General features: G+C 41.5%; 1 protein-coding gene across 5 annotated transcripts; it reads right to left on the minus strand.

Annotated features, from left to right (window-relative positions):
* Window positions 1-10: 10 nt before the first annotated feature.
* Window positions 11-23584, minus strand: esr1 (estrogen receptor 1). 5 transcript variants are annotated; one of them, XM_046298673.1, is made up of 10 exons: window positions 23443-23584; window positions 22224-22613; window positions 20092-20312; window positions 12666-12782; window positions 11404-11600; window positions 11025-11178; window positions 3876-4014; window positions 2719-2852; window positions 1900-2083; window positions 11-1601 (listed from the first exon to the last, which is right to left on the minus strand). In XM_046298673.1, exons 2-10 carry the CDS (start codon window positions 22532-22534, stop codon window positions 1325-1327), a joined length of 1734 nt encoding a protein of 577 aa, XP_046154629.1. In that variant the 5' UTR covers window positions 22535-22613; window positions 23443-23584; the 3' UTR covers window positions 11-1324. The 5 variants fall into 5 exon arrangements, with proteins under 5 accessions (XP_046154629.1, XP_046154631.1, XP_046154630.1 ...); XM_046298675.1 differs by having other exon boundaries at window positions 22224-22654; window positions 23443-23560; XM_046298674.1 differs by having other exon boundaries at window positions 22224-22658; window positions 23443-23560.
* Between the last annotated feature and the right edge of the window lie 1036 nt (window positions 23585-24620).

Genomic DNA, 24620 nt, shown 5'->3' on the forward strand with positions numbered 1-24620 from the left:
TAATCACAAATGCGTTAAATTTCTTTATTCACAGCAATGCATGGTACATGACAGTCAGTTGAAAGGTGGGCTGTGCATGAACATAAATCACACACATCACCTGTACGTGTGGTGTCTGTAGACTACTGTAGAGCAGACTGATTCATCAGCAGTGGCGCTCAGAAGGTAGAACAAATGAAGGAGCAATGCGTTTGATCATCTCCAGATGTCTACCTTACACTCACATTATACAATTACATTAAATGAACATCAATCTGTTCAAGTAAGCATAGAAATATCCACATAACAGCAACAGAAAAGGCTAAATTGCTTGAGGCCAATATTTTACTTCTGTTTTTAATCATATACAATGTCGATAACATATATGTTGTCAGTCAACTGAAGTGCTGTGAAGTGTTCTGCACAACATAGATCTAGAACATATTTACTCTAGAACAAAATGCAGTAATACATTAACAGAAATACATCACATTTTGCATTTGTTTTTAAATATCTTCAAACACTTTGCTAGAACTGCTCAGAACATTCAAGCTTTCAGAAATGTTGGCTGCTTTTAAATTGATACATTTAAACAATTACATTTTCTAAACAAGGCACCTGATATCAGAATATTTGAATTTGTCGCCATAACCATAAAAAAGTATATATTCAATGTTTTGAATACATCCGTCTCAGAATAATATGACAAGCAGTCATCAATGTTAAGCTACAAAAGGTATACAATGCCCACATTTCCCTCACTTGGAGAAGTGCACTTTGGTCAAGGCACAGCTTGTGTCCACACAGGGTATATAGCATTGATCTACATAGACTAGCTGCTCTATCACGTGACTCTGCTGCTCACAGTGCTCCACACAATGGCTAAATACTTGTTGCAAAGCTGCAGAAAGATTCAACTGTTGCTAAAGCCACAGAAAAGAGAACTGACTCAAAAGTTGCAAACATGGTGAAAGGCAACGAAAATGTGTTTCTATTGGACAAATATAGGTACTAGTCCCTCCCCGTTTCATTTGATTTGCTTCCTTTTGGTTCCTAGTGAATACATCCCTGGTGTGACTGAGTACATTTCAGTCCGTTGTGTACCAGTACAAAATGTGAACATTTCTAAATGTTTAATAGATTGCTGCTAAATAATTTTGACTATCTATCAAATGGAAATGAATCACTTCAATTACAAACAAATAATTAATGAATATGCACATTAATAAATGCATATTTTTTATACATTCTTACCTCCATACATTTCAAAATATCTCTCTCTATACATACTGTATGTAATAGGACTTTTACATCTTCCGTATCTACAAATTCTTATTTCTGTATCTCACGGAATGGGCATCTGGTCTGAGCTGGGGGAGCCATACTGGAGTACCCCGGAACCAGGGCTTCTGATGTGGGTATCCTGGCTGCCTTGCATCGGCCCTATGCTGGAGCCTGTGGAGGTGGTAGTGGTGGTAGAGGGGCCCTCAGTCTGTTCCCCAGCTTGGGCCACTTTGCCTGGGGATCGGAGCCGGTGACCGTCCAGCATCTCCAGGAGCAGGTCGTACAGAGGAACTTTGTTCTTACATTTTATGCTGTAAAGGTGCTCCATGCCTTTGTTGCTACATAGAGAATAGGTGAGGAGTGAGAAGGGATAGGCATAGAAATATCATCTATGGGAATAACCAAATAGGTGATGATAATATTATACTGGCGGCAGATAATATGAATGTCCTCTTTGGCTTGTGGAACCTGCCGCTTGACTTTCAGAATGTGAATTTCCTCCATTAGGAATGAGTACCCTCTCATGTCTAGCGTGCTGTGAACTCCTCATCTTGTGTCTGATGTGTGAAAACAAGCACAGTGCCCTCCTCCCCTACATAGTGTGCCCTCCTCCCCTACATAGAGTGTCCTCCTCACCTCATATGTCTGATGTGTGAGAGCAGGAGCAGGAGCTGGGCCTGCCGTCTGGGCTGCTGCTGCACAGAGGCTCCTGAATGGCTGATGTGGTGGATGAGGGCGTCGGTGATGTTGTTCAGCATGCTTTCCACTGCCGAGCTGTTGTGGAGGGACTCCACAGAGTTAGAACAGAAGGAGAAGGCACCTAGAGGAGAAGGAGAGAGAGAGAGAGGAGAGGTTATTGTACCTAAAATAGATTTTGTAAGGAAAAAAATAAGAGACTGAGAGAAAGAGACAGAGACAGAGGAAGAAGAAGAGGAAGATACAGAGGAAGGGGAAGAGCCTAATGTTCTCAATGCAGCAACTGCTAACTCAGCAATCCATAAGAACAACAGGTAGCCATACACAGAAACCTGCAACAGCAACCCTAGCTGGGGTATTTATGTCTCTTACAGATTAGTCTGTCTCAAAACAAACAGAGGACTTTCTTTCTGTCAACACACATATAATGGAGGGTACAGTTGGCATGGTAACAATTATGGGGTACATTGACGAAGAAGGACTTAGGATCCTTCTGTTCACAGCTAATGCGCTTGAGTGGCATATTGTGATCCACTGCTAAAAACAGTTCACCCTTCAACATTTACTAACGGGGAGTGGAATGCATTAGTCACTACTCCATGTTCATGAAGAGAAAAACACGTCTTTGCGTCACACACTTGTAATGTTCTCAATCCCATCCATGCCGGATCCAGGGTTGAACCCACATCACAACACGAAAACATACTAAACAAAGCACCATTAATAGCTTCGTAATAAAACATAAACACAGCCACTCACCAGAGTTGAGCAAGATGATGGCTTTGAGGCACACAAACTCCTCAGGCTTTAGTTTAAGCATGCGGAAGCGAGACACAGTGGCCAGGAGCATGTCGAAGATCTCAGCCATACCCTCCACACAGTCCCCTTCACTCCTGGAGGTCAAAGGTCGGAATGAGACAAGTACTGTGCAACTCTCCTGAGTGACTGCAGCATTGGAACATAGTTGGTGCTCAGGGGAAGAGCAATAAAATCATACGGTATTTCTGAAGAGCAGCCATTTAGAGTTAGCTTAATAGCTGCCCCCTAACTCCAACAGCCTTCAAACCAGTCCTGCACCATTTACTAATCATGTCAAATGGCTGTGGACACTCTAGTGGCTAGCTCAGGGCCTGGTGTCAGAGGTAATGCTCTATAATAAAACGCTGATCAAATGGGAACATCACAGACATCAGAGAGAGACAGTAACAGTCCGTCTTCCTCTCTCTTTCTTTCATTTCTTCCTCTCCCTCTTTCCCCTGGGTCTGCAGCAGCTTCTAGGTAACTTGTTTACTTGGAACATGGTGGGGGAAAATGGAGGGAACAGGCTGTGCGTCCAAAATACTCTGTCTCTCTCTATCTCCCCTCTCTCTCTTTCCATTTCTCCCTCCCTCTCTCTCTAACAGTGTCTCCCCTCTCTCTCTTCCCATCTCTCCCTCCCTCTCTCTCTTCCCCCTCTCTCTAACAGTGTCTCCCCTCTCTCTCTTCCCATCTCTCCCTCCCTCTCTCTCTTCCCTCCCTCTCTCTAACAGTCTCGCATGCTTTTTCCATCTCTCCCAAGAGTCATCACTTTAATTAAATTTCACTCCTCTCTGTCAAGTTTAATGTGTAATGACCGGGACATGTGCAGGTGAGACAGTGTGTTTTTCTCTCCAAGGGGAACATGATAATTAGACTCATTGTGACCTTTAGAGCTACACTGACAAGATACGAAGTGGAAATCTACAATGAAATCTACAGTGTGTGTGTGTGTGTGTGTGTGTGTGTGTGTGTGTGTGTGTGTGTGTGTGTGTGTGTGTGTGTGTGTGTGTGTGTGTGTGTGTGTGTGTGTGTGTGTGTGTGTGTGTGTGTGTGTGTGTGTGTGTGTGTGTGTGTGTGTGTGTGTGTGTGTGCGTGCGTGTGCGTGTGTGTGTACACACCTGTCCAGTATGAGGTCCTGGGCGAAGATGAGTTTCCCAGGGCAGTGGATGGACCGCCATATGAGTCCGATCATCAGCACCTCCAGCCAGGAACTCTCCAGCAGCTGCACCTGGTCATGGAGAGACAGCTCCTGGAAACCTACCAGTACCAGAGACATGGTCACACTGGGGTCAAACCATATATAACCCACTTTCGACCATACATTAACCACTCAAACCTTTGACTGGCTACCCAGACTCCTTGTTCTGGCCAAACACTACGCCAAGCACACAGATGTTAATTTCTTCTCCGCAATGAGTCTGGATCTGAGTACCTCCACGACCCTTCGCCAAATGCGAACACATTTGGAGATGTCTGATTGGTCCAGAAACCGATGGGTTGGGCCAGAGCCAGAACAAACGTGGGTAAAGCGACAGCTTGAAAATGTGTCATTTGATACTCTAATTGGTTATAGAGGACCCAATCGCTGATTACTTTGTTTTGTACAATGCCCCTCGTGTCCCTCACCACTACAAACAACTTCAACGATGGCAGTCAGACTAAGTACTGTATGAAGTGAACGACAGAGCAGCAGAATAATTTTGTGTAAGTCGTCAGGCTAATATAAACCCACTATCAACCATACATTAACCACTAGTTGACTAAAATCCTTTGAGATGGCCATGACTAATCTAATAGAAATTGTCAAATTGTCATTCAAAGGAAAGAAGGTCCCGCACACACTGCAATTGCAATGTAATGAAAGTGATAGTTTCATTTGAATAACATTTAGACATTTCAGTGTAACAAAGACAGTATAGTATGAAGATAGGCAGAAACTGCTTCTCCAAAATAAATCCCCAATCACACTTGTAGGCGATGTCATGGAGACGTTGGCGCAGAAACACGTTATCTGGTCTAACAGTCGGCTCGCGCTGAACTACGCATGTGCATGTCGTCAAATCAAAGGCACTTCTTCGATATAAAGCTGTTTTTGACGAAACATTAAAACGTGTCTCACGAGTTTGGAGTAATAACATGTTCATATATGTAAGATATTGGCTTGAATCTAGGTTGTGCTGTTAGATTTTGAGGAAAATGAACAACTAAGGAATCATTTTTCACTTCTCTCATTGACTTCTCAAACCCCAACCTCAGCCTAGTCTGTTTGGTTGGTTTGCTGAGTGTTCCCGGAAGTCTTGCGATGTTGCACCTCTGGGTTTAGAAACTCTGTGAGTATAATCTGTGATTGACTGGACCACTGTGGTTGAAGCGTATCAATATATATTTCATCATGTGATACTTGTGGCTTTCCTTGCAGGCCTAAAAGAGAAACAAATAAAATCAAATCTAAATAAATCTTGATCTAAACTTTTTTTTTTTTTTGCATTTTTACCCTTTTCTCCCCAATTTCGTGGTGTCCAATTGTTAGTAGCTACTATCTTGTCCCGTCGTGACAACTCCCATAACGACTCGGGAGAGACGAAGGTCGAAAGCCACGCGTCCTCCGAAAGACAACCCAACCAAGCCGCACTGCTTCTTAACACTGCGCGCATCCAACCAGGAAGCCAGCAGCACCAATGTGTCGGAGGAAACACCGTGCACCTGGTGACCTGGTTAGCGTGCACTGCGCCCGGCCCGCCACAGGAGTCACTAGTGCGCGATGAGACAAGGATATCCCTTCCAGCCAAGCCCTCCCTAACCCAGACGACACTGGGCCAATTGTGCGCCGCTCCATGGACCTCCTGGTCGCGGCCGGCTCCGTCAGAGCCTGGGCTCAAACCCAGAGTCTCTGGTGGCACAGCTAGCACTGCGATCTGAACTTTTTAAGATAAATGCTAAGCATTAAACTTCTTCCAACCTTGCCACACAACCATTGTGAATTGGCCAAACTGCAATCTCTGTTCTGGCACGGGTCCTTATCACCACCACTCAGCTGTCCTAATTCATATCCAATTACATCCCAATCACTTCCATTGTTCCTCTCTGTACCTGGCTAAATACTCCTGCAATTAAAACTGTGTGCTTTCAGGCTCGTAGTGACGCACACTGGAACAGCATAACAACATCCGTGTTGACTTAGACAGCGTTGGGGGGAGGTGAGCGTGTGTATGTGTGTGTATTTAGTTTATTTGGATCCCCATTAGCTGTGCATGGTCCCTTGTGGCTCAGTTGGTAGAGCATGGGACTTGCAATGCCAGCGTTGTGGGTTCAATTTCCATGGGGGACCAGTATGAAAATGTAAGTCACTTTGGATAAGAGTGTCTGCTAAACTACTGAAATGTGAAAATGTGCATGAGCCTCAGCTATTCTTTGTGGGGTCCAAAAATATACAAGCATAATACACTACAAAATAATTAAAGAGACTAGAACATAGACTATGTACACATTTTATCCAAAACCAACTGTTTCAAGAAAATGCAGGACTCTGAGGCAGTTTTGCCGTGATGTGCAGCTTGATTTGTCTTTTAAGGCTCATCTTGCTGTTTGCTTGAGCATGTCTGCGATAGAAGACTGTTCCATGCCACCATTTCTCTATACAGTGCTGTTCGCTGCCCAAAACCCACTATGAACTTGGGGACCGCGAAGAGACCCCTGATCGTATGTCAGGTATAGTATGCATGTATTTTAGTGCTGCATGTCAGGTATAGTATGCATGTATTTTAGCGCTGCATGTCAGGTATAGTATGCATGTATTTTAGCGCTGCATGTCAGGTATAGTATGCATGTATTTTAGAGCTGCATGTCAGGTATAGTATGCATGTATTTTAGCGCTGCATGTCAGGTATAGTATGCATGTATTTTAGCTCTGCATGTCAGGTATAGTATGCATGTATTTTAGCGCTGCATGTCAGGTATAGTATGCATGTATTTTAGTGCTGCATGTCAGGTATAGTATGCATGTATTTTAGTGCTGCATGTCAGGTATAGTATGCATGTATTTTAGCGCTGCATGTCAGGTATAGTATGCATGTATTTTAGCGCTGCATGTCAGGTATAGTATGCATGTATTTTAGAACTGCATGTCAGGTATAGTATGCATGTATTTTAGCACTGCATGTCAGGTATAGTATGCATGTATTTTAGAACTGCATGTCAGGTATAGTATGCATGTATTTTAGCGCTGCATGTCAGGTATAGTATGCATGTATTTTAGAGCTGCATGTCAGGTATAGTATGCATGTATTTTAGAGCTGCATGTCAGGTATAGTATGCATGTATTTTAGCGCTGCATGTCAGGTATAGTATGCATGTATTTTAGCGCTGCATGTCAGGTATAGTATGCATGTATTTTAGCGCTGCATGTCAGGTATAGTATGCATGTATTTTAGCGCTGCATGTCAGGTATAGTATGCATGTATTTTAGCGCTGCATGTCAGGTATAGTATGCATGTATTTTAGCGCTGCATGTCAGGTATAGTATGCATGTATTTTAGCGCTGCATGTCAGGTATAGTATGCATGTATTTTAGCGCTGCATGTCAGGTATAGTATGCATGTATTTTAGCGCTGCATGTCAGGTATAGTATGCATGTATTTTAGCGCTGCATGTCAGGTATAGTATGCATGTATTTTAGCGCTGCATGTCAGGTATAGTATACATGTATTTTAGCGCTGCATGTCAGGTATAGTATGCATGTATTTTAGCGCTGCATGTCAGGTATAGTATGCATGTATTTTAGCGCTGCATGTCAGGTATAGTATGCATGTATTTTAGCGCTGCATGTCAGGTATAGTATGCATGTATTTTAGCGCTGCATGTCAGGTATAGTATGCATGTATTTTAGCGCTGCATGTCAGGTATAATATGCATGTATTTTAGCGCTGCATGTCAGGTATAGTATGCATGTATTTTAGCGCTGCATGTCAGGTATAGTATGCATGTATTTTAGCGCTGCATGTCAGGTATAGTATGCATGTATTTTAGCGCTGCATGTCAGGTATAGTATGCATGTATTTTAGCGCTGCATGTCAGGTATAGTATGCATGTATTTTAGCGCTGCATGTCAGGTATAGTATGCATGTATTTTAGCGCTGCATGTCAGGTATAGTATGCATGTATTTTAGCGCTGCATGTCAGGTATAGTATGCATGTATTTTAGCGCTGCATGTCAGGTATAGTATGCATGTATTTTAGCGCTGCATGTCAGGTATAGTATGCATGTATTTTAGCGCTGCATGTCAGGTATAGTATGCATGTATTTTAGCGCTGCATGTCAGGTATAGTATGCATGTATTTTAGCGCTGCATGTCAGGTATAGTATGCATGTATTTTAGCGCTGTATTTCAGTTGACTATACCAACATATTGGAGCTTTCAGCACAATATTATTTCTCATAAAAACAAGGGAGTGATGCAGTACTCTATACTCCGAGCCAGGAAAGACTGACATGCATACTGTTGACATTGGCCCTCTGTGTGCATTGAAGACATGCCACTCTATTCTGGGCCAGCTGCCGCTTTCCAAGGTCATTCTTTGCAACACCTGACCATATGACCGGGAAATAATCAAGACTCGATAAAACTAGGGCTTGCAGGACTTGTTTGAGAGTGGTGTTAAAAATGCAGAGAATCTCTTTATTACAGACATACCTATTTCCATCTTTACAACAATTGAATCAATATGCGTTGACCATGATGACAATTTCCAGTCTAAGGTGACACCAAAACGTTTAGTCTCTTCAACTTGCTCGGGGGGGATGCATTTTCTTTCTACACACTTTCTTAACATATTTGTGAACAGAACACAACCATTTTTCTTAGGTTTAGGAACAATACATTATATTGAAAAGGTGTGTTTTAATTACTAGATTACTAGTCTTCCCTTCCCTGAAAATTCCACCCCCAATAATGAATTGGCAGGTCTGAAACCCTACCAACTCTGTGACTCACAAACATCCCGCCCCCTTCTCTGAAAGTCCCACCCATAGTAATTGATTTACAGGTCTGAAATTTTATCAAATTTGTATTTGTTTGGCAGCTATATCCATAAATTACGGCCCCAAATCTGCAATAGAAATTAATTGATGGGTCATATTTGAACAGTTTGGACTAGAGCCAGGGTCTCCAACCTTTTCTTTCATAAAAGCTACTTCATACCCCCCAAAGAAATTGCAAGCAACTCATATACAGCCTGCATATTTTGTTATTGTGTAGGCCACATTTTATGAACAGAAACAGCAATGCATACACAATGTAACTGCATTTTGGTTTTTAAAAATCAGTCTTCTGGAGCCTACCTTGAGAATCTTGCATTTTTAAGACGAGAGAAAATAAAAGTGTTTTACATTTGAACAAATCTGTAGTCTGCAGGCTACTATAAATTATTTTCCAATAATTTTTTTAATTGCCATTCTGTTTAATAGTGTCCTTTGGAACAACAACCACAAGTTACATATTTGACAACACATTGTAAAGAAACAGAATCCTCATGAAAAGTATGAGGAACAATAAAAGTGTAATCTCAGCAATCACACTAATTGACTGTTCAGCTTTTCCCCAGACATGGACTTTTTTTGGCGCCCGTTGTTGCACTGTTGACATATTTCTTGTTTAATTGACTTGTCTCAGCAGCATACATATTTGATAAAAACAGGGTATAAATAGCTTATTTGGTCGATATTACTTACCAATCCAGAGCTGTTTTACTAAGATACAAATATCCTGTGCTTTTTCATTTGGCACACAGACACAGCTTGACTACATTGTAACTGTGAAGCGGACATGGGGCTCTAGCCTGACGACACACTCAATTCTTCAGCTGCTCTGTAGTTTGCTAATTGCTACACACTTTAGTCTGAGACTGCCATCATTTCATTGAAGTAGTTTGTGGTGATGTGGGGCACAAGGGGTGTTGTAAAAAACAAAGTCATCATTGATTCTTTCATCTCTAACCAATTACAGTATCAAAGCCAATGACTAATTTCCAAACTACCACTTTACCCACGTGTGTTCTGGCTCTGGCCCAACGCATCAGATTCTGGACCAATCAGACAGCTCCGAATGTGTTCGCATCTGGTGGAGGGTCAGAAAGGTAATTAGATCCAGACTCATTGCTGAGAAGAAACTACGGTCCGTGTGCGTGGCCTAGCATTTGGCTAGGCGGCCAGGCAAATGGGGCTTGGACAGGACTGTTACTTTTGCAAATAAAATAAAACATTTTAACAATGTGATTTAACCGATTGAAGTTGGGAAAACAGATGGCAAAAATGCAAATGGTGTTAAATGCCGGTGAACAGCTTGGGGTGGATTATTTAACAGATTTATATTTTTCACTCTACTTGCGAGCTACTCATTGACAGCCTGCGAGCTACCGGACATGCAGTTTTCTGCTAAGGTGCAACCTTTGAACCTTTGGTAGGCTGATGAAAGGTTACTCCGAGTCAGAGGCTGAGCTACAGCTAGCCCAATCAGACATGCCCGTTCTCATCTGGGTTCTAACAGGAAAAGTGAAATGATACAATGAATTGTCTTGTGGTTCATGCAGCTCAAATGATATGTGACAATACCATTAGACATGAAACAACGATACAAATGTAACAACAGCGCAACAAAATAGATAAACAATTATATTTTGCAGGTGTCTTCATTTTAAACACCAGTGGTGTAACTAGTGCTTTTTAACTGCACTGAAACAACACGATGACAAGGGAGCAAAGCAAACTTTCAAGTGGTCAACGCCATTTATCTTGAGGTGATGGGGGTGTAAAACGCAAACATAACATTTACATAACTATTTTTATTTATTCATATGAACTTTTAAAATGACAAATTACCCAATGGATCCTCATCATTTTCTGGTTAATAAAGTGGCGGTGCAAAACCACACGTTGGCGCCCCTATTTTGAAAGCGTGTGTGTGTGCGAGACAACAGCACCCGGTCACTGCCACTACCAAGGCCTGACACCACAGGAGGAGAGAGGTTGCGTAAGCAGCCCTGTGATTAGACAAGGCCATAGTCTAGGACACATAGCGAGTGCGTAGGGGTCTGCTTTGTGTGTGTGTGTGTGTGTCCGTCAGTGTGTGTGAGAGAGAAAATGAGTCCAATTCAAGCCTTGTTGGAGTGATTTTACCTATCTGGCTAGTAAAAATCTAGCCGGTGTATTTTTTAAGTTTGTAATGACAGTATGTGACATCATCTATCATTTCTGTGCCGTGTTAGGTTCTTGCCTGGTACTTTCTTAGCCCAAGCGATCATGTGCACCAGCTCCTTGTCAGCCATGCTGGTGAGCAGGGTCATCATGGTGACCTCTGTGTAGGGGCGGGCCACCTTCTGACGAGAACACAGGGCCGGAGGCTCTGCCCCCTGCAGCAGGAATAGCACCTTGGGGGAAGAGCAGGAGGTTATGACAGAGTTAGAAAAGATCAGCGGGGGGGCACCACCCATTCAATTCCAATTGCACCCCTGGAGTATGTATGTGAGTAAGTGTAATAATAATTTGTGTGTTAATAATCATTTGTGTGTTACTTTGTGTTTCCACATACACATTTATTTATACTAACTGACTTCTTTACTGCTGTTGCTTAGAGATCTACGGCATGTTCAGACCTGTTCAGGAGGCATGGTGATTCTGGGCCCACGCCATCCTCCACCACCATTGAGACTGCTGCTGCTGTTCCTACCCCCGTCCTGAGGGGGCGCTGTCCTGTGCTCCAGGTCACCGTAGGGTTTCTCTCTGTCCCCAGCAGGGCCACAATACCGCTTATCCTTCCTGAGAACCCGCCCACCGCGGTCCTTACGCAAGCCTGGGGTATAGAGTAGAGTTAGTAAAGAACAAGCACGTACACACACACACACACACACACACACACACACACACACACACACACACACACACACACACACACACACACACACACACACACACACACACACACACACACACACACAAACATATACATACAGTACCTGTCAAAAGTTTGGACACACCTAATCATTCCAGGGTTTTTCCTTATTTTTAGTATATTCTACATTGTAGAATAATAGTGAAGACATCAAAACTATGAAATACACATATGGAATCATGTAGTAACCAAGGGGAAAAAAAGTGTTAAACAAATCTAAATATATTTCACATTTGAGATTCTTCAAACCCTTTGCCTTGATGACAACGTGGCACACTCTTAGCATTCTCTCAACCAGCTTCACAACACTATTGAATGCTAAATGTTTCTAATCAGTGAAAGATGAGCAAACAAATAAATGATCTACCACTTCCACTTGTCCAGCCAGAGATCAATTAAACAAATACACAGACAGAGATTCAGTGAAACAAAATCACATTGATTGATTATCAGACAAGTCACATGCTTTTGGTCTGGAGTAGGACAGGCTACTTACTATATGAGTAAAGAGAAAAATCCACTAGCAAAATGTTCTGATCATCTAATATATGAGGGAATTAGAATAAAGATGATCATTAGCCTCAAATTAGCTAACATTTCTCCAGCCTAATTCTTACCAGATATCCAAACGGAGACTTAGTGAAACCAAAAATCGAACATGGATTGATTTATCTAGAGGAGTCCCCCACGCTTTTGAGAAATGAAAAACTATGCTGAAGGCCTCCATGTTTGGATAATGTGCTATTACATGTTTTACCAATCTGCTGTGCATGTTGTGTATTTTGGTCATGTCATTACATTTTTGGGATACTGAGTGGTCTCGGTGTCCCGGTTACCGGTGTTAATCTGTCGTCTTAACTGATACTACCCGTTTCAGACTACTGGGGCAAGCCAAACCAAGACAAACTGTAAACTGTGTGTGTGTGTGTGTGTCCATTGTGAGTACCACTGTGTTCCCTTACTCACCTCCTTTCACCATCCCCACTTCATAACACTTTCTGAGGCGGCATGCCTGGCAGCTCTTCCTACGATTCCTGTCCATTGTACACTGGTTAGTCGCAGGGCACATGTAGTCATTGTGACCTGAAAAAAAAAAACTGAGCTGAGACCCCCCCATTCCAATCACAAGGACTGCCGCACATGTTGATTTTTCATGTATCTCTGGCATAGAGGGAATTAAAATGGATGATTACCATGGAGACCAGCTGCGTTCTGATTATGTGTATTTTGCAGTGGGATGTCCAACATCCCCTCGAAATATTTTGTATGTCATTTCAGATTCCTCTTCCTTACAAGGCCAAATTAACTCAGTTACCCAGGACAACATATTGCACTTTATCTTTAGACTGAAAGAACATTAGGTTATGGTTTTAAAACATGTTCACTTTCAGTATTGATGAAACTGTGGTGTTTATGTCATACGACCTACTATACAAGACACTCCCTTTCTGTCGTTCTGTTGTCTTTTGACTAGTGTTCTTTCTCTACACCCAGTGTAAGCCCACCATTAGCAATAGCACTAAAGTGGTCCTGGTAAATGACAGTTACACCTCGACGTTCTTCTCTCTGTATGTAGGTACGGTCCTATTAAAGTGAACCAGACTTGGTCCAGACACCCCCAGACTCATCAGAATACCCCCGCTCCATGACAACTAGCTTTGATGTGGCCCTGATGGATTGGAACTAAATATGTTGGTTAAAAATTCAAGCCTGATGCTACCTTAGCCTGATGCTACCTTAGCCTGATGAGCCCTAGACATTTTATGAGCCTAAACGCAAAAAACGTATTGTGTTTAAATGTATTCAATTTAGAGTTTGCATCCCAATATTACACTTTATAAATAACACAGAAGACTCAACTATATCAAAACCGTTTGACATAGAAACATCAGATTTTTGGTAGATCTTTTAAAATAACATTTATTAATTATGAATTTTAAAAAATATATATATTTAAATGATTATTTATTGAATATTCGAAACATACAAAATACTTGCAATAAAGCCGCTCAATAACTACATCATACCAGTCATCCAACAGATTCCCATTCAGAGCGACACACAGAAGCATCCAGGGTCAATGCCCTGCTCAAGGGCACGTTGACCGATCTTCCACCAGGCCAAAAAACGTGAACCCGAACTCTCCAAGATCCCCCCCAAAGTTCCCCAATAGCTGTCCCTCAACCATTAGAGACCCCTCCCACAGGAAGAAAAAGAAAAATACAACGAATTCCATTCCCCACCCCCAAGAACCCCCCAATGTACCAACAACCAAGAGAATGAATGAAAGAGAGAAAAGGAAAAGACAGAAGAAAACATCAAACAACAACTCAAGAAAATAATAAAACAAAATAATACATTTAAAACAAAGGACATCAAGGACAACTGTAATCATAACAGCAATGCCAACTGTTTATGTTTGTGTGCACGTCTGGCGCTATTACATGTATGTGTGTGTTCTTGTATGTGTTTATTTGAATGAGAGTGTGTGTATATGCATGTGTACAAACACCTGCACGGCATCAGCCTCAGGCAAACCCGCATTAGTTGTAAAAACACTGCCACTTAGTGTCATTCAAATGTACTTTTTATTAAGATTTATTTTGACTTTAAAAAAATATAATTGAAAAAAACTTTTATCTTTGACCATCATTCTATCTCTCACACAGCAACTCCACTCCCACTTGTCTCCAATCCCACATCCCAACCCTCAGCTTCCCTCAGCCCATCCCATCTCTGCTGGCCACCCACTTTGTTTCTACGCAACACATATAAATAAATAAATAAATATATGCCATTTAGCAGACGCTTTTATCCAAAGCGACTTACAGTCATGTGTGCATACATTCTATGTATATCTTTCAACTATGCTGTGATGTTTAACGTACAATTTCAATCTATCTAATCGAATTGAATCCACAGATTGCGAGTTGAAGATAAATACTTTTACTAAGAGTATTAGTATATTAGTAATTGACTGACCCGGTCTCTCCAGATCTCCTAACAGTACTATTCCTAGGGTCAATTTTATATCAATGCTATGCATTTTCAGCCATTCCTGAACCTGAGACCAGAAACAGGCTACCTGAGGGCAATACCAAAATAAATGGTCTATTGATTCTGTATCCTCACAACAAAATCTGCAGAGCTTCAATGATTTTATGCCCCAAATATTCAACATTTTGTTGGTGCCAAGAATTCTATATAATAATTTTAGCTGAAAAGCACAAAGTCTTGAATCTTGCGTTGTTTTATATATCAACTCATACAATAAAAATATGAAAAATATGAATATCATTCCACCCACGAGGCCACTAGAGGGCCTCGTCATTTGACTGCAGGAAAGGGAGACATAAAATATGTTATGTTGCTCTTCTCTGCATAATTTTAATGACATGCTTGAATAATATACGACTAGAATAAGATGCACACGGCTTTGAATGGAGCATTGAATGGTTATGGGTCTGAATAAATAACTGCTATAGCCCAGGTTGGAACTGGGACAATAATTTGGCCTTGGCATTTTATCCACAACAGCCCACATCACAGTGCGTGCTGCCAACTCCACAGAGCCCCAGACCAACATTTTCCCTGGTGTCAGTGGTGTCATTAAGTTTTACATTTGGTGGCAACAGCCATTGATTTGGTCGAGCCAAAATCATGAGTAATCATCTTATAAAGTAATTCATAGTGCTTTATTAAGAAGTATAATACATATACTGTACTACTGAGGAAAATAAATACATGATTTAATCTAACACATCCAAGCAGGAATGCATGATTCAAGATGGCATGGACTCTACATGTGTTGAATGTGTTCCACAGGGATGATGGCCCATGTTGACTCCAATTCTGCCCAAATTGTCTGGATGTCCTTTGAGGCACTTAAATATGTTGTCTTGCCCTTTCACCCTCTGAATGGCACACATACACATCCATGTCTTAAGGCTTAAACATTGAATTGGATTTAATAGGTGACATCAATAAACATTCACCAGGATTCATCTGGTCAGTCCATGCTACAGAAAGAGCATGTGTTCATAATGTTTTGTACACTGAGTGTAGTTGCTATATTTTACTGTTAAAATAGGACTGATTTTTGGGGGGTTCAATAGAGATTAATTACATACATCTTCATGTGCAGTAACCAGGGGTGCAATATTCACTGGGGATGGGGAGACATGTCCCCCCCACATTATGAAATTGCATTTTTATACCCCCCAGTTTTATCATAGAATGTGATACAAAATGTGCCAACGGTGTGCTTTAGGACCATGCAGACGCCTCTGAGCGTTTGGGTAGGCTATTTGGAGTATTTATCCAACTGGATAAAAAAAATGTCAAATGATGTTCTCCCCCACTTCCAAAACCAAAGTTGCGCCACTGGCACTAACTAATATCATAGACCAATCATTTGGGGTTCCATACCTGAGAAAGTGGAAACTCAAAACACATTACATTTAACTCTAAATATAATAGCCACTGCTAGTAGCCATGTATTCATCTAACAGTAAATTCAATGTTCTAAGAAAACTTTGCAGACCTAATAGGCAAATGCCCTCTCAATGACCGGTGCAAATTGTGCACATGCACCGCTCCACATCTCAAAGCCATGTCAAGTATCTTGGTTGGAAAATAGTTGCTTTTTGGTCAGTGGAGGAAAGGAATAGCTGAGACTGACCATCAGATGCAGGCACCATCAGTCCAGTAAAATAAAAAGCGAATTATTTAAATGTATGCTCACTGAGCTGTGCCTCACAAGTAATGCAACAACGTATCGGTAACCGGTGTGATCATATAGCCTACCTCAAATTTTGAAATATATATATTTTAAATGGCCTGAACAACAATGCATTGGCAGGGCAATTCATGATAATGTATTTGATACATGTATTTGGCCTATAGCTTACTGCACAAACCTCAGTACTGTTTTTAATTGGTTAATGTTGCATAATAGGCTTACGTTTTTTAAGTCATGTAAAAAAAACTTAGTTGTAGATCTCGGCTTGCATTTTGATCCAGAAAGTGACCACTGTGGCAATTGTGATTGAATCAGCACAATATTAGCCACTTTCAATGCATCATACCAAAACAAAACAAACTATGCAAGATATTTTGTTGTAGGCAGAACGCATAGGAGTAGGATTCTATTGCATTGACATGCACGACTCAGCCTGTACTGTACACAGATTGGAGCGACATAACCAATCAGAGCTACAGTTGGCCTGTATGCAAATAGCACATTGCCATATATGGATCTGTGCCATTCACTTTGAAGTGGACTGCGTTACAGAACTTCATGTAGCCACGTGTGCACATTTAGTTCATATCCTTTGCTAGTAAGTTACTTAATAGCCCAGTTATAAATTATTTGTAGTCAGCAATAAAGGAGTGATTGCTTTGAAAAGCGAGTCAGGTAAAGAGCTTGTCTTAAAGGGGCAGTGTGTATTTTGAGACAGGCTTGAATAAACTAATTAACCAATAGACAGAGGATAGCATAATTTGCCTGATTGTCTGTATTAATGGTATGGGAATAATAATGCATTTTATTCTGTAAAGTGGTTTCTTGCATCAAACAACACAACAATATATTTTTTTAATATCACAGACACATCTCCTTGACTGAAGGACAAGTGGATAAACAGGTTAATGTCAAGCTCTGCATGTTTTTTTTTCAAAAGTCTCATGGAATGTAGGCCTACATTGAACACAACACATTGGCTGCTACTGTATGATAGAAGAGCTATTTCCATGTTAAAATGTTATGGGATGCATTTTCTCCATTGTTTTTGATGGTAGGCCACTCTGGTAGGCCTACATTATGATCAAATAGCCACAGTAGCCTACTCGGCCACTGTTAAAACTGTAACTTAAAGTGGGTACAGCCTCAGTGTTCACAGGAATTTGCAAATAATTTTCACAACGTTCAAGTTTGCACTCAGGAAACCTGAAATTTGCTCTGTGCCGAAAAGAAATGGAGGGAACTTTTGTGGGGGGGGGGGGGCAGCCGGTGAGAATTACACATGCGGAGATAATCCATTCACCTACTCTGCATCTCACAAAGACACAGCGGTTGGAACCAAAAATGTAATATTTGGACTCATCAGACCAAAGGACAGATTTCCACCGGTCTAATGTCCATTGCTCGTGTTTCTTGGGCCAAACAAGTCTCTTCTTCTTTGGTTACTTTAGTAGTAGTTTCTTTGCAGCAATTCGACCATGAAGGCCTGATTCACGCAGTCTCCTCTGAAGAGTTGATGTTGAGATGTGTCTGTTGAACTCTGTGAAGCATTTATTTGGGCTGTAATTTCTGAGGCTGGTAACACTAATGAACGTATCCTCTGCAGCAGAGGTAACTCTGGGTCTTCCTTTCCTGTGGCAGTCCTCATGAGAGCCAGTTTCATCATAGCACTTAAGGGTTTTGCAACTGCAATTTAAGAAACTTTCAAAGTTCTTGAAATTTTCGGGATTGACTGACCTTCATGACTTAAAGTAATGATAGACTGTCGTTTTTCTTTGCTTATTTGAGCTGTTCTTGCCATAATATGGACTTGGTCTTTTACCAAATAGGGCTATCATCTGTATACCACCCCTACCTTGTCACAACACAACTGATTGGCTCAAATGCATTAAGGAAAGAAATTCCACAAATGAACTTTTAACAAGGCACACCTGTTAATTAAAATGCATTCCAGCTGACTACGTTATGAAGCTGGTTGATAGAATGCCAGGAGTGTGCAAAGCTGTCATCAAGGCAAAGGGTGACGAATCCCTTTGAAGAATTTCAAATATATTTTGATTTGTTTAACACTTTTTTGGTTACTGTCACAGCTGTCGAATGAACTGGACCAAGGTGCAGCGTGGTGAGTGTAAGCCGACAAAAACAATTATCCAAAAACCAACCGTGACGCTATAGTGCCAACAAACAAAGACAACTTCCCACAAAGACAGGTGGGAAAAGGGCTACCTAAGTATGGTTCTCAATCAGAGACAACGACCGACAGCTGTCCCTGATTGAGAACCCTACCCCGGCCAAAACATAGAAATACAAATAATAGAACATAGAATACCCACCCCAAATCACACCCTGACCAAACCAAATAGAGACATAAAAAGGATCTCTAAGGTCAGGGCGTGACAGTTACTATATGATTCCATGTGTTGTTTCATAGTTGTGATGTCTTCACTATTATTCTACCATATAGAAAATAGTAAAAATAAAGAAAAACAAATGGAAGGAGTAGGTGTGTCCAAACTTTTGACTGGTACTGTATATACTGTAGACTCCCAGCTTTCATTTGACACCAAATTGTATGTGTACCTATGATCCACCTCCATACCCAATATTATTCAGATATATTAGGCCTATAATTACTGTGGCATTAGCTATGCTGCAACAAATGTACCTGTCACAAGAAAAAAAGTGACCAGCTGGTGAGATGAAACATGCATAGTGGAGGTGTCATAAACACCCCTAAAACCTAGTGGTCAAGCAGGGAAATGGTTCCAATTGTTTTTCCACCATTCAATTACTAAATTGAGCAAACATTAGATAGTTAATCCAGACGATTCAGCAGTCTTGTCCAGATCATCCTGGCATTTATAGTTCTTTATGATAGCCACATTAATTGATTCTAATTTCATTTTTGGGGGGGGGGTCCAGGCGAATATATTGGTAAAACTCACCTTGTCCTGGAGAGATTTACACAGTTATCAAAATGTCCCAAAACACAGCCCTTATTTTAAATGTTTCTAAAAAATGATGGTGGAAAAAACAATTGGAACCATTTCCTTGTTTGACAGGTTTCATGTGTAGTATGACTCATACCGTGGTACTCTATTGTGAACTGTGCTCCATACTGACATGCGCTGTCTTTCCCCACTCCATCCCCATGTGGCACCAATGATATGCTTTGGATAAGAAGAAAAAATCTGTGGTGATTGGCTCGTGATTTGCTAGTGTCAAAGGAGGCAGGAACCAATGAGAACATCATGATTCTCCGGGACAATTTCAACCAACGGCCTCCTACATACTCCCAATATGGTTCCAGGCAGGCTACAAATTGAATTCATATATAAGTGACTTGGCCAGATATACTGTAAATTGACCTTACAAAGCTTGTTAGGAGCCACACACACACACAGAGATGCACGCACACGCACACACATACACACAGATGCATGACCACACGCATGCGCACACACACACACACACACACACACACACACACACACACACACACACACACACACACACACACACACACACACACACACACACACACACACACACACACACACACACACACACACACACACACACACACATTGCATTGACACAGATGTTGGGAAGTGGAGTGGGATATAGTAGTAGGGATGAGAAGAGGCTTACCTTGGATGCTCCTTTTGAAGAAGGCTTTGCAGCCCTCGCAGGACCAAACTCCGTAGTGGTACCCAGAGGCAAAGTCGCTGCAGACCGCACAGTACCTCGTCTCGTTGGCCATCTCAAACATCCTGACCCCTGACCCTGCTGCACTGTACGACTGCTGCCTATCGGAGGCGATGCAGAGCTTCTCCTCTGACGCTGACAGCTGATTGGTTACCACACTCGACCTGCAACACAGGGCTTGTCAGATGATTGTCTTTGCTGGGATGAGTCAAAGATGTCAAATATATTGACAAGATAGTTCATTGACCGCTCTAACAATGGAAATACAGTAAATGTCCTCAAAGATGGGAGGCGAAATTAGATGGGACCATTCAAGCCAATTAGAGGGCAGATACGTGTGTGAACAACAGGTCATGTAGATAGATAGAGGACTCATCTTTGTATGTGTACTCATTATAGCGTCTGTGACAGTATGGGCAGTACCATTGAGGGTATCTCCATTTTAAAGTAGTACATTTTCTTCATCATTGGCTGATTGCTCCCAACTCATATGAATCCCCACCAAGTTGACTATATTAAATTGGTGGAAGCCCTCCATGCCAATGACAATGTTAAAATGGGTTATATCCATGATGAGTTCTCTATCTATCTCTATGACAAAGGGCACAACTCCAATATAAAGTCGTTGTTTTTTTAATTGCCAAAATGCCACTTATATCAGTGCATTCGTAACAACCTAACCATTACGTAACTTATATTAGATAAATGAGCCTCACATAGTGAATTAGCAATAAAACATTTTTTATTTACTTCCATAAAAAAAATCCATAAATGATGGTCTTATTTTTCGTGGAAACCTCTCGCTTCACCCCTCTGGATGAGTCAACCTGGAGTTGTACTTTGTGACATAATTTTTTCAAGATGACAGCACTGAAAGCTTTTTTACAAACTCGTTAATTCAAATGTGCCTTTTGGGCAACATAAAATAAATACGATTGAATTGGTTTTCTCCTTTTAATAGTGTGCTGGCTGTCTTTAAAAGCATACTTCTCTAATGACCTCTGCCTTGGTTTCAATCTAAGTGCTTTGAAAACATGGAACAACCAACATCAATTTCTCTGATAAAAATCTCACAACTGTCAGACAATGATCTTTTCTGATTCAATAGAGAGTGAAAAGTATAATAGAGGTTCACACCATTGAGCCTTTCAATCCCTCAAAGGACAAATTGAGCCAATTATAGCTAACAGCAGCATCTTAGATGAATCTGCTATCCCTGAGCAACTAGACCTGTGTCCATCTCATTCTGAAAATGAAATGTGCGTGTGTACTTCTGTTGTTCTTACATATTGTTCTTTTCTCAAGGTCTCCAGCAAAGTCGTTAATCGGAGGGATTAAAGCTCCGTTGCTACGGCTTTATAAACGCGCACAATAGCCTAAATATTTCTCTTCTGATAATGAATTAATGATCTTTCATTTTTAATGACGATAACCTAGTACAGTAATGTCACATATACAGTATTTATATAATGAGCATAATACCCAACTTTGAGTACTAAACATTATTGAAAATATGTAATAAAACTAAGTCCTGGGTATATGTTTAGTTTTAAAGAGTCTATTTTGGGTGACTATCATTATTTGTTGGCCAGACAATCTACCAAAAAAGATGCTAGAGAAACAAAAGTACACAGAGCAAAATAACAAAATGGTATCCCCTAAAGACTGAAAAAATATTACTGTTAATGTGGGATAAAAACAGTCAAACAATGAAGGCAACAATAAAAAAAGCCCAAACCTCTATATCTACAGTATATATTCACTCAATGTAGGTTATCACTCTCTCTCTCTCTGAGCAAAAATATCATATGGGTCAGGACATGCCATATCTTTATTGAAATGCTCTGTTATAATTACATAATCAGTGGTCTGGTGTACCAGACTTACAGGGACATGGCAGCTGTTGAAAGATACTCCATAGTCAGCAACATACACTGTCCAAATAACAATGATCAAATAAACATCACTGATCTCACTCTCTCTCACACTCATCTACTTACATTACAACAAGACATGTTCAACCAGAACAGCTGATTCCCATATACAAAGGCTCAACGACAGCTTAGATCACTCACCTGTATAAGGGTGTGGACGAGGTCTCCAGGTAGTATGACTGGCTGGGGAGACCATGGTGGCTTGGGGGGTGGAGGAAGGGGCTGAGCTGGGGGCTGAGCTGGGGGCTGGAGGACACAAACACCAGTGGGCCGGTGGGACTGCTGCCCAGGGACTGCATGCTGCCATCCGAAGGGGGTCCGTGGGCATCCTGGGGGGTGGTGGAGTAATAGAGAGGGGCCGGGCCTTGAGCAGGGGCTGTGTAGTCATACCCTCCGTCCAGGTAGTTAAAGGCGGCCGCCCCACCACCTCCGCGTGTCTCCTCAGGGTACATGTTGCTGTTGGGGGTGGTCGGCTGCTGTGGTGAGAGTTTTGGGGGGGAGATGACGTGGCTCTCCAGGGTCGTTCGGGATCTGAGAGGAGCTCCGAGAGGTTTGGAAATCTGCGTATGGGACTCTCTGACCAGCATCACATTCACAGAACAACAGCAGTGACAAGCAGGGTGGGAGGGGAGAAGGGCTCTGTTCTGTCTTCTCTCTCTCTTTTCTCTCGTCCCTCTCTTGCTCTGTTTCTTCCTTAACAGCCTGTGCTAAGCAACTCAATACTGGCTGTTGGGCTGAAGAAGGGAAGAGGCATTCACTAGGTTCTCTCTCTCTCTCTCTTTATGTCCCTCCTTGCTCTCTCTTTCCCTCCCAGGTTCCGCCTGGAGACAGCCCAAAAACATTCCTCCCTCCCACTTATTTTTGAGAGGCAGAGCTTTTCTCTTTTCCCTTAACTATCGACACTGCTGTGGGAGAGAGGGATGGAGGAAAGGACAACAAGTGACAGATATTTTGAGATAGAGAGCAAGAGAGAGAAAGAGAGTGAGAGAACGAAAGAAAGAGGCAACCACTCCAACAACTCCCCTGTCCCCTTACATTTTTTCTAAAATGCAGCTTATTTTTCTCTTCCCTGAAAAGCTTTTAGAGGACGCTGCTAGGCTCCAAGGAGAGTTACACCCTGGTGTGACTTCCTCTCTGAATGCTTATCAGTCATTTAGTTACATGTACTGCCGTGGCCCAGAATATCACTCCTTTCTGACTCACTCTTCTAAGAAGTTAAATCATTATTAAATGTGTCTATCAGTTGATTTATGTGCAAATATGGCAAAATTATACAAAACAATTCCACGAGAAGGAAGCAATAAAATAGGAACCCATTACATGAAATACACACAAAAAACGTCATATGTACAGTACTTACCTTAATGACGTTATGGATCAATATTCAGCTCTTTGGGTCTAATCATGAGCATTGTTGTGTTGAGTGGTTCCTCTTTCTCCCTGTCCTCTCGCTCTCATCCCTCTCTCTGAGATCTGCCTTCGCATCACAATGAGAAAAAAAGAGATTTAAAAAAGGTAGAAACAAATGAACGCAGCCGGATCGATATTGATAGTGTATCTCTAGAGCAGGTCAACATGACACAGCAAACAGTATGTGAGGTCAACACCCTTCTGATGCCAACATTATGCAACTCCCAGTGGGGAAAAGATGAGAGGATTCAGACATCAGGCAATGCATTTTCTTATATGTTCCACCTTTTCATAGCCTAAATCTATACAGGAAAACAGAATACAGCATTGCAGTACGATCACCAAACTACACTGACTAAATCACTCCCTACTGTGACCAAGGAAAAGCTACTAATTTAAAGTACATTTTCTTACTATCATTGGGCCTTATCAACGATATTCACTGATCAAATATAAACTATTATCCCGCCAAAGCAGCAAACAAAGGGGTTTCAAGTACATGCTGCATCATGATGAAATTCAACCAATGTTTGAAAAGTCGTTTAATGTCTTCCCCATTCCTTTAGGTAAGTTTCAAGGGCATACAAGGACAACTCTTGACCTTCAACCTACAGTGGAAGATAACTCTGTTTCTCTAAAGGAATAACGGTGTCACTTGCTGAAATGCAGGGTGTGCCTAGCACACTGTTATTATTAACTTAAGACTACTAGTATTTCCAGTCCTCAACATGTGTAAGAATTCTCAGTACATAAAAATGGACAGATCAGCTCCCTATATTACAGTATGAAGATGAGCGTTTTCATTTCCACAAACAATTCAGTGAGATCATACTGGGGATTCTGATTTTTTCAAAATTTCTTGACAAATTGACAGCTGGATTTTATGGGGGAAAGTAAACTTTTTGCTTATTAAAGTGATGGTTCATTAACCTCTATCTCTGCAAACTGGGAGAAAATGGCCTCCTGTTTGACCTGCTGCCTAGAGAAGCTCCACTCTCTAGGTCTCTTCACTCAGTAAACAGCCCAGATTCAGACATGTGATGTCAAGTGCTAAACAAGCAGTCTGATTATAACTCTGTTTTTTATACATGTTCCCAGGATAAATTGAAGAGCGTAAGAGTATGGGGA

Source organism: Oncorhynchus gorbuscha, linkage group LG14 (assembly GCF_021184085.1).
Source record: "Oncorhynchus gorbuscha isolate QuinsamMale2020 ecotype Even-year linkage group LG14, OgorEven_v1.0, whole genome shotgun sequence".
In the NCBI taxonomy this organism is placed as follows: domain Eukaryota; kingdom Metazoa; phylum Chordata; class Actinopteri; order Salmoniformes; family Salmonidae; genus Oncorhynchus; species Oncorhynchus gorbuscha.

What these genes read in the sequence shown, in the direction of transcription:
- esr1 (XM_046298672.1), bottom strand. Translation starts at nt 22,669, where the DNA reads ATGCTGGTCAGAGAGTCCCATACGCAGATTTCCAAACCTCTCGGAGCT. An exon ending in CTTCAAAAGGAGCATCCAAG is followed by an intron (nt 12,783 to 20,091) that starts GTAAGCCTCTTC and finishes TTTTTTTTTCAG; the next exon opens with GTCACAATGACTACATGTGC. An exon ending in CATCATCTTGCTCAACTCTG is followed by an intron (nt 2,084 to 2,718) that starts GTGAGTGGCTGT and finishes CTTCTCCTCTAG; the next exon opens with GTGCCTTCTCCTTCTGTTCT.